General features: G+C 37.5%; 1 protein-coding gene across 4 annotated transcripts in view; it reads right to left on the bottom strand.

The window, feature by feature from the left end:
- Positions 1-16,191, bottom strand: part of PRKN (parkin RBR E3 ubiquitin protein ligase) — a 1,207,894-nt gene that overhangs the window by 624,974 nt on the left and 566,729 nt on the right. For all 4 annotated transcript variants that reach the window (XM_065931040.1, XM_065931041.1, XM_065931042.1 and 1 more), the window contains exon 6: positions 5,805-5,888. In XM_065931040.1, coding sequence (XP_065787112.1) covers positions 5,805-5,888 — 84 coding nt within the window. The remainder of the gene's footprint in view (positions 1-5,804; positions 5,889-16,191) is intronic.

The raw sequence follows: 16,191 nt of genomic DNA, 5'->3' as shown, positions 1-16,191 counted from the left end.
GACAGAGGAGCCTGGTGGGCTGCACACTCCACGGGGAGACAAAGAGTAAGACACGACTGAGCAACTCAGCAGCAAAAAATATATTACATCTTTCAATTTTACCTCAGTTTCTAAAAGAAAAAAATGACACTTTTTGTTTTCCACTACTCAAAACTTGATTTAGAAATAAACTGTCCTTGAGTCTGAATACCTGATAGGATTTTGAAAAATGCTCTAAGAAGTTTCTAGTTTGTCACCCAAATTGCATGTCAGACAACAAAGAACATTTTGTCACGCTTAGGTACCATTCAATCATAATCTGAGTTTGACTGCAATTCTATTTTATTTAGAATTTAGAAAATATAACTAGAGAAGAGTGTAAGGACAGGGAGATCATTTCTCTTCACCAGGGATGAGGGCAAAAGGAGAGGAGTCAATGTGGCCTTTCCTCTTTGCTTTCTGTTTTCATTCTCTCCCCTCCACCCACTGGCCCTTTAGGTTTGATGAGGCCCCTGGAACCACAAGGGTTGGGATTGTTTAAATATGTAGTTGGAGATGTTTGTGATGTGATGGTTACTGCATGATGCAGGTAAGTTTGGGCAACACAAGAATATGCAGCCAATGACTCTTACACTGTGCAGATAAAGGCTTTCATTTGTGGCTGTCTCAGTGACAACCTGGCCAACCGCAGATATTTTCTTAAAAACAAAATAAAGCCAACCTTCCATTATTATTAGATATTGGGAAAAAAAAAGAACATATCATCTATACCAGCAAACCATCCTGAGAAATCCTAAGACTCATTTTATGAGATCCTGGTTAAGCCTAAAACAACATAAAAGGAAACCAAAAGAAAAACAGAGCTTTTCAAGCGCAGTAATCTGATTTAATCTAAAACATTACTAAGAAATTTGGGGGACATAAAATATGCAAATGATTTGTAAGTAAAAATTGTTCAATATTTGGTGACACTTATTTAATATTCATTGTATCCTTGTCAACATCTTCCCAGAAGATGAAACCAAAGATGGAGACTATGAATATTAACTTATATTCAAACTAATGTTCCAGTTGAAATAAACTGAGCCTAACAGGGAGAAATGAAAGAAATAAATTACATATTGAGTAAGATGAAAACTCTCCATTTGCTACACTGAGTTTAATAATTACATCATTTATTATAATTCAGGGGTTAGTTTTTAGTATCAAGTTTCACTTGAAATAAGTCTTTGAGCTACTTAAGAGATTCTTCTCAACTGTTTCTGATAAGAAAGAAAAGTCTATGTAAAAGAGCTTAACTCTGGTCAAAATCAATCTAAAAAAGGATTTACGCAAATATTACTTCTCAAAGATATAAAATATGATGCATGCTAGAGGCTGTTAAGTGGTAGAATCAACACCCCTTAAAGGCATAAAAATAATGACCTTGGTTATTTATTATTTTATGTATTGCTTTGCTATCATCTGAATGTTTGTCTTTTCCTCAAATTCACATGTTGAAACCTAATCTTTATTGTGATGGTATCTGGAGTGGGGGGTCTTTTGAATGTGATACAGTCACGAGAGCAGAACCCTCAGGAATAGGGTTAGTGGCCTTATTAAAAGAGACCCCAGAGTTGCTTTGCCCTGGCCACCAAGGAAGAAACGGTGTGCTAATGCCAGCTAAGAATCAGGAAGTGGGCCTCACCAGTCACTGAATCTGCTGGTGCCTTAATCTTAGACTTCCATCCTCCACAACTGTCAGAACTAAGTATTTGTTGTTCATAAGTCACTCATTTTATGATACCTTGGGACTTCCTTGATAGCTCAGTTGGTAAAGAATTGGCCTGCAATGCAGGAGACCCCAGTTTGATTCCTGGGTCAGGAAAATCAGCTGGAGAAGGGATAGGCTACCCACTCCAATATTCTTCTGCTTCCCTTGTGGTCAGCTGGTAAAGAAACCACCTGCAATGAGGGAGACCTGGGTGTGATCCCTGGGTTAGGAAGATCCCCTGGAGAAGGGAATGGCTACCCACTCCAGTATTCTGGCCTGGAGAATTCCAAGGACAGTAAAGAGTTGTCCCAAAGAGTTGGACACGACTGGGCGACTTTCACTTTCACTTTGGTATAGCAGTCTGTGCAGACTAAGACAAGAAATAACTGAATTTTTTTTTTTCATTTTTCCCCCTGCAATTATTCCTGATTTTGAACCCCACTGCTGAACTGTCAGGTGTGAGGGAAAAGGCAACAATCTCACAGTTGGCTAAGAAACCCTTTATTACCACAAAAGCAGTGCTAAGTCAGACATCCTCACAGGGGACTGTTTGACAGATCAGGGATGCTCCCTTTTAAAAGTTGTGATTTGGAACTCAGGAATAAGGCCGAGAGAGCAAGGCTCGAGGTAAGCTTTAGTCTACATCTGTGCAAGTAAGAAAAAATATGTATTCCCCAAGGCACATAAAAAAATCCATATCATATCCAAAGTTGAATTAATTTCACTAATGGAAAAAATGCTAATTGATTTTTTCCCACTTATTCTCAAGTGCACACCCTTTGAGTTGGCTAGAATTCTTTTCATAAAAAGGTAAGATGTCTTTCAGAACTACTGTGATGCTTCCTTCTAAGATAGCAGTGACAAGTGTAGAACTGACTTCTTTTCAGATTTCTCTGCCTAAAGCTTAGGTAAGGTCAAGTTTATATTTGTAGTCTTATAAACCAAGGTGAAAGCTACTGCTATGTAAAATGATGGATCTAATCTTTAAGTGCATAAATATTAATTAAGAATACATTACAGACCCTACTCTTTTGAATTTTAAGTATATGGATATTTTATTCAAGTGCTAGAAATGGAAGGTTTTATGATAATAAAACATATACTGTATATAAAACTGTGTCAAAAATTTAAAATACTCCATAAATGTAAAATTAATAAACTATTTAAGATGCCTATCTTCTCCTCTTCTTAAGAAACAAACACTACATTCAAAGCTTTACAAAACAGAAGAGACACGGTTTATATTTAGTTGCACTGTAAAATGCAACCCAGAAACATGGTTTTAATATAAGGGCAAAGAAGAAGGAATTAAGCTTTTCACATTACTTAATTTATGCTCCATGCTCACATGCAATATTTCCCAGCAACTTTATATTATCTTTACATATATTTCCAATCATTAAATGTTATCATATTGATTGTTATATTTTGTTTAGGTTTTTCTCCAATTCTTTTTCCAACCATTCCTTCTCAGATTTCAGGCTTTTCTTCTGGGATGATATCTTTCTGCCTGAAATAATTTAACTTAGAAATTACTTGAAAGTTTTAGATGGAAGTTGGTTCCCTGAGTTCCTATTTACCTGAAAATGCCTTTTTGGCTGTTGTTCTTAACTTTTGTTTTTAGAAGGTGTTTCTTAAATACAGTTTTAGTTTAGCATTTATTTTCAGTCCGTTTTGAAGATACTGTTTCCATTTCATCTGCCTCCTGATGTTGCTATTGATTACAAAATTATAGATTCTTTCTCCTGTGTAGCAACCAGGCTTCACTCTATTGCCTTTCAAATCTTTTCTCTGACCTCTATGTTTCACAGTTTCAGTGATCGATTTAGGTGTGACTTTCATTTTATTCTTACCCCTTGGGATTCTTGGGTCTTAAAAATTGTGGAAAGGCCTGCTTCATTATTATTATTATTATTTTGGTAGCATCAAGTGGCATGCTGGATGTTAGTCCTCTGACCACGGATCAAACCTGTGTCCTTGAAGTGGAAGAACGGAGTCCTAACCACTAGACTGCCAAAGTCCCTCATTACCTTTTGAAATATTACCTTTCCGATATTCTCTCTATTATTTTCTTCGGAAATCTAATTTTAACCTCCATGTTGTTTAAAATCTCTTTTATTATTTTAAGTATATTCTATTAGGCCAAATTTCAGATCTAAGTTATAATTTCTCTTTCAAATATTCACTCACTGTTTAACCCATTTAGCTAATTTGCTGTCAATTACCATAATTTTTAATTTAACATTTCTCCCTAGAGTGAAAATAAAATAGGCAACTATCCCTAGAACACTCCTCTCTCCACTTAAACCCAGGAGATCATGTTTTATAGGAGGTTCTTTATGGATAATTCTATGGTTTCATTTTCAACCCTGATGAGGCCCTAAACTCACCAGTGTTTTCCTGATCTGAGGCCCTAACCTCCACTGGTGAGTGACTTTAGCTCACAGGATTTTCCTTCTGGAGAATAGCCAGAAATAAATACTTGATACTTTTGGCATATAAACTTTTCCTTACTATGTCATCAGCACAGTCATTCTTTAAAAGATATGTATTTGTAACTCAATTTGGCATTTTTATATAATGTGTACTGCAAGGATATATTTAGGTTATCAGATCACCATGCTGTCAGAAATAAAACCTCAAAATAAATTAATTTTTACTAAGCATTATGTAGTTGATACGCTAGTAAGTTGAAAATTCAACAAGTAAGAAAAGGCAAGATTACCAACGCTACTCTATCGGCCTTTGACTTATCAGAAGCTGAATTTTTAAAGATACAAGACTGTCTATTCTGCTAAGCTGAATCCTTCCAATTAATATGAAGGTACATGGAGGCTGTCAGACTGTCAATGATTGAAGTAGACTTTCAAAAGACTTCACATTGCTGTAAAGATACTATGGGGATCGTAACGTTATATGTACTAAGGGATTTACATGATTATTAAATGTAATTATATCTGCATGTTATGTAGATATACATATTGCACTCACATACACACACACATATGTAATTATACTTAATTATTCCAATAAAATATATGTACTTTAATTTCATCCCAGTAGCAAACTTGCAAGACTGCATTATGCCTTGATATCTGGCAGTGGCACACAAGTCACTATTTTGCACCAGGATTTGCATGAATAAAAAGCTGTTCAGTGTCCCCAGTCCCATTTGATGGAGAATGATCTTTACTGCTGCTCACTGCTGTCTCTGTAACCTTGCAATCCTCCAGCAGATTGGAGAGAGAAGACACGTCTGAGGATCAAGCTCAAACACTCTACTAGTTGCTACTGATAGAGGTTTTGTTCCTTAGAGAAGACATTAGCTGCCGGCTGGCTGTGACAGTCTGTGAGCTAACGCTGACATTTGTGTCGGTGCCATAACCATGTTTACAGATTGGAAAATATATACAATCAGATGATGATGGACCCATGGACTTCCCATGGAAGTAAAAATTGTAACAATATGCAGATTACAAACTTGACCACAATAATTACATTATTTTTAAGATAACTTCAGTACTTAGGGTCTCATTGCAGAAATACCTTCTCTATATGAGAGATATGGCGTATGTTTGCAAAGAAAATGGGTTTACAGAGAATTGAGGATGGTGATTCCATTTATAACTGGCCATCCATTCTAGATTTTCTAACAGCCCACTGTGTCAGAAAACCACTAAGAAAGATAGAAAGAGTGACCCTGAATGACAGGGAATGTAAAGGTAAAATATCACAGCATTAGGAAAGTATGAATGTATAGCTTTGTTATTTCTTTCGCCAAACTTTGAATGGAATCTTCTATATAATCCATGAATATCACCTTGTGAGGAATTTAAATTGTCCTGTTTCAACATAATCACCCCAAATGGCTGACTCTATAAGAAAACGACACTAGAAGGCAATGATACAGTTAGAATTCTTGGTGAATATTATGAACACTTCTGAATCTGAATCTTTTTTGCAAATATAAAAAATGGATGGAAAATAGTCAGTTAGCATTTTGTCTCTAATTTCATTTCCCAGTAAACGCTGGAGATGCCAAAATGAAAGAACAGATTGGACCCGTACTTACCGCTCTAGTCCCGGGGCAGTTTGGAGACTGGCATTCACCACTCATTTGGTTTGGGATCAAGACATCTTCCCAACAAGAAGGACCCTTTGGGGGAAAAACAAAACAAAACAGGATATTCTTTGTGCACAAATTATAAAATAAATGTACTCACTAACACATTCTAAAAATCTGTTTGTGTTATAAAATGATAATGAAAGCAATATACACTCCAATGATTGTCAAAGTATAATACACAGACCTGGGGAGTTCTCAGGACCCTTTGAGGGGATCTGGTAGGTCAAAACTATTTTCAATAATGTACTAAGATAATATTTGGCATATTGCTCCAAATGTGTATCACATATCCATCGAGTCCTTTCCCGTCGCAGTTACATTGAATTATTTACAAATGTAATTAAAGACCTTTAAGTTCATCTCAATTTCAGTTGCTAACTTTTAAATGAAAACATACTTGCAAGTTACACTCACAAGGAGTCTTTGAGGGGCAGCAGTGGGATATGGGGACTTCCCAGGTGGTGAGGGGTAAAGAACCTGTCTGCTAACCAACGCAGGAAAGGTTAAAAGAGGTGGGTTCTATCCCTGGGTGCAGAAGATCCCCTGGAGGAGGGCATGGCAACCCACTCCAGTACTCTTGCCTGGAGAATCCCAAGGACAGAGGAGCCTGGCGGGCTACAGTCGACGGGGTCGCACAGAGTTGGACACGGCTGAAGCAACTCAGCAGGCAAGCGGGCACATTGGAACAGGGGAGGCAAGCATGCAGGATCCCCGGCTGCAGTCGGCAGGCTGAGCAGACTCCGTCATCCCCTTCTCCCTCCTGAGGCCCCGTGAGAATTACAGCTAATAATAGCACCATGTGAATCCATGACACCGAGGAAGACAGAATGCAGAAGTCTGGGTGAGAAGAGAGTATCAGACTTTTCTGGAAATCTGCCATCCGCTACGACAGAGGAGGGGCCTCTCTGCTTGCAGGCCCACAGGGAGACCAAGGACTGGAGGAAAAGGAGATAGGGAGAGGAAGCCGACGGAGACCTGGAGCAGCTAACAGGGAGAAAGTTTCATTTTAAGAAGCGTTAAGACCCTAAATCTTCCTGCTAGAACTGCCAGATCCTCGGCTTAGAAACACAGAATGCAATGAAACTTTCTGTGTATATGACAAATATGCACTTTTCCTGTGTTGTTTTTTTCAGGGCCCAGAAAGCAATGAAAATATTTATGTAACAATTTTGTTACATAAGTACCATTTTATCTGACAAATCCTTATGTTGTACCAGGAAATTACAGAAAGCTCATTCAAAATTTTCTTCTTGATCTCAAACATTAACAAAATAATACAAGTAATAAAACCGAAGAGAAATCAGTTGGATATGAGAATCAGACATAATGAAATACATGTGCTAGTTCATCCATGCTATTCAAAGTATTAGTATTGAAAGCTATTGCTATTCCCACCCTGAAAACAGAAACACATGTCCCAATTACTTGCTGACATTATAAAGCAGATTTAACTTTTCTCATTTCTAGTTTTAGAAAATATAAATTGTTTAATCATTGTATACTATACAAAGTATGCATTGTATACTATACAATAGTTGCATGGCTAAAACATTTATAATTAATTGTCTTCACATAGGGGTGAGAAAGGTGTCTAGACTACAAGGTTTAAAACGATGGCAAGCCACAGGGCAGCACAAGGGAGCTATGAATTAGAATGTGTCAAGGAAAGAATAAAAAAAAATCTATTTCCTCTCTCAAAGGTAGAGAACTGGAGAAAGATATCAGAGAAACAATGTCAGACAGAACAGTGTGAAATACATGTCTTAATACAGAAGTGTGTGCTTGTTTTTCAGAAATTGTTCTCCTTTTTTGTCCAATAGTAGTTACAAACAAGAAAAATAGACAACTTATGTGAGCATCTATGTCAGGACTCATTAAACAATGGCCTTGTTGACCAAATCCAGCCTAGGGTTGGTTTTTGTCCAGCCCATGACCTCAGAACGGTTTTACATTTTTCAGTGGTTAAAAGCATAAAAAGAAGAGCATTCTGTGGTACACAAAAAGTAAACGATACTCAAATTTCCAAGTCCAAAATGAAATGCATTGCACACGGCTGTAGTTCACCTGAGTACTATCTATGCTGCTTCTGCCCAGCAAAGTCAGAACTGTGCTGTCGAAACACAGAGGAAGTGGCTCAAAAAGGCTTCGTATTTGCTATCCAGCCCTTTACGGAAAAAGTTTGCCAATCATTGATAGTATATAAAATGTTCCAGGTTCATAATGAAAAGCATTCAGAAAACATTGTAGTCATTATGGCCACCATATAATCTCATTCATTTGTTGAAGTAGTTTCATTCTGGGTCTCAAGTGAGAAATTATTTCAATTAAAACCTTAGCGCTATTGATCTGTCAAATCTGAGAATACACTGATAGAATTCAATGATCCAAATTGTTTGAATTAGTAAGAAAGTAGACAATTATAACATCTGGGGATTTGTCTTGAGTAATCTTACAACTGACTGAAAATCATGATGCAGAATATTATTTAAATAGATATATATGATGCAAAAAATCAGAAATACAGAAAAATGACTCAATGGCATGAAAAACTGCCAAAAATCTCTAAAACATGAGTCTTCAAATAATACAACAAACCCACAAGTCATTATGGCTATGTCTTGTTATGTTCAATCAAGTGGGAGACTGAAGTACTTAAGTGGAAAATTCTTATCTGAATATCACTTTGACAAGATTCAGACAGTTAAAGTGTTTTACACCCGCCACCCCAGATAATCTAAGTAAATTCTATAATCTGTTCTTCGTAAGTGGGCATAATTAACAATGCTACTTTAAAAAAAACTACACATTTTTCCACACAGTCTTGGCATTTACAGGCTTGGAAAAGGTAATTTAATTATTTTTACTACAATTTTACCAATTATCACAAGTTATCATTGAATGTGTTGCATTTAAAATATCCTCTTGAAATATCTAAGTTATATAATTAAACTTTAGGGACTAAAATTATTTTGAAAGTCATAGTGGTTCAAAATTGAGAAAGGAGTATGTCAACGCTGTATATTGTCACCCCGCCTATTTAACGTATATGCAGAGCACATCATACAAATGCTGGCGTGCTGCGGCCCACGGGGTCGCAAAGAGTCAGACATGACTGAGTGACTGAGCTCACTGTATTTCTACCTGTCATACAGTAGATCTTGTTCTGTGTTTTCCCCTCTTTGATATAAAGATCTTCTGCTTCTAAAAAAGCTAAGCATGGTGCTATGATTATAGTAGAGGCCTAATAATGCAACCAGTAAATAGTAAGCAGGGAAAATAATATGGGAAAAGATCTTTTGAATCAATATATATCCACCAAGCAACTCTTCGTTAAACAGCTCTTAAAATCTAAGAATACAGCTATGAAAAAGAGAGAAGAACTCTTTTTCTTATAGCTTTTGTTAAGTATACAGAAAGGCTAATGTTGTAAATTAGCTGAGCACACATATTCAATGAAAAAAATTTAAAAGGATATTAATACAAAATGCTGGCAGGTGTAAAACAAATGGAATACACATACACTGCTGCTCAAACATAAAATGACACAGCTAGTTTAGAAATTTATGAGGAATTTTTAAAAAATTAAACATACAACTAACAACAAGCCTTGGCCATCCCAATCCTAGATAATTAACAGGTAAATGAAAACATGAGTCCCCAAAGACAGTTATATATCAATGCTTAAAACAGCTTTATTCTTAGTAGCCTCAAACTGGAGACCACCCAGATATTTATCAAAATATGAATGATAAACAAAATGTGGTACATGCAGCCAATGAAATACTACTCAGTAATCAACAGTATTATGTTATTTACAAATGCAACACTATGGATGAGTCTCAAAATTATGTAAAAGAAAGAAGCCAGATATGAAATACAATATATGCATGGGGCTTGCCTGGTGGATCAGTCATAAAGAATCCACCTGTCAATGCAGGAAACATGGATTCAATCCCTGATCTGGGAAGATTCCCACATGCTGCAGAGCCACTGAGCCAGGGTGTTGCAAGTACTGAGCCCAGGAACCTCAACTACTGAAGCCCACACACTCTAGAGCGGGCGCTCGGCAGCAAGAGAAGCCAACACAATGAGAAGCCCTCACCCCGCAACAAAGTGTGGCCCCTGCTTGCTGCAACTAGAGAAAAACTGGGGCAAACCTGAAGACCCAGTGGAACCCAAATAAATAAAATGATTTAAAAAACCCGATATAGACTAGATTCCACTTATATAAAATGCAGATCTATAGTGGCGGAAACAGATCAGTGGTAGCTTTGAGGTGGGGGCGGATGGTGGAATGGGCTCTGTGAGAGCATGAATAATCTTTGGGGGGTATTATGGGTTGAGCTGTGTCCTCTCAAACTGAATACGCTAAAACCTTAAGCCTCTGTAGAATGTGACTGCGTTTGAAGAGAAGGTCTTTAAAGAAGGAATGAAGGTAAAACGAGGTCACTATGGTGGACTCTAATTCACTGTGACTGGCGTCCTTTTTAAAAGGTGTCTCTAACAAATGGGACTGGGACATAAAACAGAGAAAACACCCCATGAACACACAGAAGAAGACAACCATCTATACGCCAAGGCAAGAGGTCTGAGTAGACACCAGCCTTGCTGACAGCTTAATTTCAGGCTTCTGGCCACCAGAATTGTGAGTAATTGAAATTCTGTTGTATAAACCACATAGTCGGTGCTACGTTATTATTGCACCTCTGGCAAGGGTGCATATGCAGGGGTTATGGAAATGTTCTCCATCTTCATTGTGACGTTGGTATTGTGGGATTATATACTTGTCAGAACTCTTCAAATTATACCCTTCAAATGGAGACAGACAATTTTACACAAACTATTTCTCAGTAACGTGTAATAGGAAAAAATGAACTGAGAAATTGCCAAGGAAATTCTGTGAGGGAAGTAGAAGCTTTGTATCAAATGATGCTTGACCAATTGAATATCAATATCTAAATCCCTTCCTCACTCCATACAGTTTCTAGAAGAAAACAAATGAAAACATCTTTACAACTTTGAAACAGATGGAACTTTTTACAAGGACCCTGAAAGCTTTAACCATAAATGAAAAAAATTACTAATTGAACTTCAGTGAAAATTATTAAGACAACTCCTGCTCACCAAAGACACTTTTAAACATGAATAAGCAAGCCACAGACTGGAGGAAGTATTTGCAATGCATATATCTATGAAATAATTAATATCTAAGCTATACAGAGAACTTTAAAAAATAGCACCATGCAGACAAGCACATCAACTCAAAATAAGAAAAAGACATAAAAGAAGACACACAAATGGTAAATAGTCATATGAAATATAGTCAACATCACTAATAATCAGGACAATGCAAGCTAAAATAAAATACAGCTTCACTAGCTTCACATCTTAGTCAGCACAATGGATAAATTGTTTTTAAAAAGATGGATAATACTCAGTATTGACTAGAAGGAGGCATGGGGAATTTTTTTGGAAATGTTCTGTATTTTGATTGAAGTAGTAGTTACAAGAATATGTATCACTGTCAAAGTTCATAGAACTGAACCCTTAAATTCAGTTCACTTTATTGAGTATAAATTGTTCCATAATTTAGAACAAGGAACTGAATTTTTACCTCTCCTTATTCAACAAATACTTACTGACACCCTGCCTCTCAGTAGTTCTTCAACCTTAGGTTTCCTGACCATTCGGGGATCAGCTGGCCCAGGACAAATGGAGAAATAACATAACTTACCTCACAGGGGTGTTCCAAGGATTAAATATCAAACGATGAGGCCACTGTCAGACACACACTACATTCTCAACAAAAGTTAGTCATTTCTGTATTTACCATTCAGCATCCATACTTGATGAAGGGGTGGGATAATTAGGGACCATAGCCAGTATGGTTTAAAGAGCATTAATCCATGTAATGAAATTATTTTAAATTAAAAAAAAAGTAATTTCCCCATGTAGACTTAGAGGCAATAATCTGTAACTTTTGTCATAGGATAATCCAAGCCACTAACAATCAACAGAGACCAGTTCTGTGGCTCTGAACTGGTTACCAACATTCACCATCAGGCTACAGAATTCTTAAAGTGAAGGACCACATCCTACTTATATCTACATGCTTTGATATGAATAGCGAAATGCTATATGTAAACACATTGAGGATTCAGATACATGTTAACTGAATCGGGCTTTACTTTTCTCATCTGTCATCCCATAAGACTGAAAGATCTATGTTTTTCAAAGTTGTGTTGTGTTTTCTCTTTTAAAGCAGACTTTTTTTTCCCCTAATGAATTGTGTATAGAATCCAAAGTATAAAACAAATAATGCAGGCCTATTCTACTTGGAGGAAAAGGATGCCTCCCCCAATCTCTTGTCACTTCATTTGATACTTGTTAGCTGGAGCGCTCCTGCAGTTCCCTTGCCATGCAGGCTTCCTAAATGGGGCTGTTTATTTCATAAGTTAGCAGGAGAATATCTGTAATGTAATTAAGGGAAGTGTGACATATTAATAGCATGACTGAGGGAGGGGCAGGGATTGCATCCCTTTCGCCATATTCCCTTGCTTAGAAGGAAATCGGCAGAACCACCCACACTCCAGAGGAAGGGATTTCACAAATGCATGGACACCAAGAGCTGAGAGATGAATAGAGGTCGCCTTCTTGACTGTCCCTGCCAAAATTGTTTTATAGTTGATGGGAAAGACCTTTCATAACAAGAAAGTTAAAGAAATGATAAATGCTGGGAAAACTATAAACAGCTCCATCTAAAAAAATAAAATTAGAACATTCTTACACCATATACAAAAATAAACTCAAAATAGACTAAAGCCCTAAATGTGAGACCAGACAGTATAAAACTCTTACAGGGAAAACATAGACAGAACACTCTCTGACATAATTATAGCAGTATCTGTCAATCCATATCCCAGAGAAATGGAAATAAAAACAAAAATAAGCAAATGGGACCTAATTAAACACAAACATGCCTTTTGTTTGTTTGTGTTAACTCAAAACCTTTTGCACAGCAAAGGAAAGCATAAACGAAATGAAAAGACAGCCCACAAAATGGGAGAAAATATTTATAAATGATGTGACCAGCAAGGGATTGTTGCTGCTGCTGCTGATGCTAAGTCACTTCGGTCGTGTCCGACTCTGTGCGACCCCATAGATGGCAGCCCACCAGGCTCCGCCGTCCATGGGATTCTCCGGGCAAGAACACTGGAGTGGGTTGCCATTTCCTTCTCCAATGCAGGAAAGTGAAAAGTGAAAGTGAAGTTGCTCAGTCGTGTCCGACTCTTCGCGACCCCATGGACTGCAGCCTACCAGGCTCCTCCGTCCATGGGATTTTCCAGGCAAGAGCACTGGAGTGGGGTGCCATTGCCTTCTCCGCGCAAGGGATTCGTCTCCAAAATTTACACCTTGTACAGCTTTATATCAGCAGAACAACAACCCAATCAAAAAACAAGCAGAAGTCCTAAACAGACATTTCTCCAAAGAAGACCTACAGATGCTCAAGAGGCACATGAAAAGATGTTCAACCTCACTGATTATTAGAGAAATGCAAATCAAAACTGCAATGCGTGATCACCTCACAACAGCCCAAATGGCTATTATCAAAAAATCTACAAATAGGAAATGCTGGGGAGGGAGTGAAGAGAAAGGAACCCTCTTACACTGTAAGTAGGAAGGTAAATTGGTGCGGCCCCTATGGAGCACAATATGAAGGTTCCTTAAAAAAAACTAAAAATAGAGCTAACATATAACTCTGCAATCCCACTCCTGAGCACATGTCCAAAGAAAAACATGGTCCATGGGGATACATGTATCCCAATGTTTATTGCAGCACTGTTTACAACAGCCAAGACATGGAAGCAACCTAAATGTCCATTGACAGAGGAATGGATAAAAATGATGTGATATACACATAAAATGGAACATTACTCAGCCATTGAAAAGAATGAAATAATGCTGTTTGCAACCACACAGATGGGCCCAGAGACTGTCATACTGAGCGAAGTTAGTCAGACAGGGAAAGAGGTATATCTCATGATATCCCTTATATGTGGAATCTAGAAAAAAAAATGTTACAAGTGAACTTATTTACAAAGCAGTGACAGACTCCCAGACTTACGGAACTACCTATAGTTACCAGGTGGAAAGGGGTGGGTAAAGGATAGTTAGGGAGTTCGGGATGGATGCCTCTACACTGCTATATTTTAAATGGATAACCAACAAAGACCTACTGTGTAGCACAGGGAACTTGGTTAAATAGTATGCAGCAACCTAAATGGGAAAATAATTAGAAAAAGAATAAACAAATGTATACGTACAACTGAGTCACTCTGCTTCACACCTGAATCTAACACAACATTATTCATCAACTACGCTGCGTGTGCTGTGTTCAGTCACTTCAGTCATGTCTGACTCTTTGAGACCCCATGGACTGTATTCTTCCAGGCTTCTCAGGGCATGGGATTCTCCAGGCAAGAACACTGCAGAGGAGAGCTATTCCCTTCTCCAGGGGATCTTTCTGACCTAGAGATTGAACCTGTGTCTCCTGAGACACCTGCATTGCAGGTAGATTTTTTACCCACTGAACCAACTGGGGAGCCCAAATCAACTAAATTCTAATATAAAATTAAAAAGCTTAAAACAGTAAAAAAGAAAAAGAAATGATAATTCAGTATGTGACTTCAGCCGCCAAGTTCTTGGGCTATTTTTTTTTTTAACACAAATATACTTTCCACTTGACATATGTGAATATTTGACCACTTCCCCGAAGTCATTCCTTTAAACTTCTAAGTAGAGAATACAGATTTAGGGCCAAGAAGGTATAAAGAAATAAATGCTGAATGCAATCAGAAAATAAGCATATATTTATTCTGGCAAATTAAATTTCAAATACTTTTTATAAACAAACATATTTGTGCTTTACTTAATGTATATACTCTTTCCTATCTTGAATTTATTTCCTATGATTTCTTAAAGCATGAATATTTTACAGACTTTCACTTCTGAATACCCAACTCTAAGTCTCAAAAAAGTTTTTGTATAGAAAAATACTACATAAAGGGACCCATTGTTCTTATATTAGCCCAGTTCTTTTTACAACTTTTTTAAAGGCAAAAGAGTTATGGATTATAACTTAAAAAAAAAAGGACATGAAAAAGACTTTTGGTCGAGTCTTTATTAATATCTGTAGTCTTGATTTTGACACTATAGTAAAAATAAATAATTCTTCATTTGAAACTATTTTATATGGGGTAGAAGGAAGCAGGAAAGGGAAAAATGATTTAGTGAATTCCAACCAACCAGAAAGAAAATAATGACCACAATAAAAGTAGCAGCAACGCCATCCTCTTGTATTAGTAAAGAAATGGGTTGTTGTTGAAAGTCAGTAGCACGTTGACTCACACAAACCTACCTTGATTCCCAGTGAAAGTCAGATAGTACTATCTATGCTCTATAGCACCCCGTGACCCAAGTTGTTTATCTGTTCATGTGTTGGGGTGACTCGAGAACAGCTTCCCAAGAGTCCTGGCCCCCTACTCAAGTACTGAGCTCTCATATTTAGCCTGTCTTAAGAGCAAGTGCATTTTCATGAAAGAGTATCCATTTTTTTTTTATACAATTTCTTAATCGCAAAAACATGGCTCTTCCCTTAATTTCAACATGAAATATCTGAAGTCTTTGCTTTTGTCAGAAAATATAGCCCACACTGTAATAAAAGCTTGCACACAAGCCTGGATAAGGATTGGTGAGTCAGTTCCATTCTGCTCCCTGTGGGCTCCGCTTAGATGGCTCAACTAGGGGCCATCGGGTTCACTTCCAAGGTAGCTCATCTGTGCAGCGGGTGAGTGGTGCTGGCTATCAATCCAGTCTGGGCTAGTGTCTTTTGTTCTTCTCAAAGCCTCAGGGTCTTTCCAGGGGCTGCTTGTCCGTGGGTGTTTGTCAGAGGGACCATCCTAAGAATAGGCATGACATCATTTCAACCATATTCTTTAGGTCAGGCAGTCACAGGGTCCTTTTCACTGGAAAACACTGCTGTTTGAAGGAAAGAGCTGTTGGGTAAGACTTCATCAAATTTTAGCTTGACCCTTCATCAATGGCATTCTCCCTGTGGTTTCTTCACTTCCAGTAGAGACTGTCCCATACTGTTTAATGCGACCTTCCTCCATTCTACCTTCAGTTTTTCTGCCCTGGTTTCTGACACTACAGGCTCATTTACTTCCTTTCATTTTGATTCAAAATACCTAGGTGATGTAGTTTCTATTTAAAGCCTTTAGATATTTTAAATATGATAAAAGATCCACAGTCTTTTATCACATAGGATACAGTC

This window comes from Muntiacus reevesi, chromosome 3, assembly GCF_963930625.1.
Source record: "Muntiacus reevesi chromosome 3, mMunRee1.1, whole genome shotgun sequence".
Lineage (NCBI taxonomy): Eukaryota > Metazoa > Chordata > Mammalia > Artiodactyla > Cervidae > Muntiacus > Muntiacus reevesi.
The sequence above is the reverse complement of the archived record's forward strand: the minus strand, read 5'-3'. Positions and strand labels throughout refer to the sequence as shown.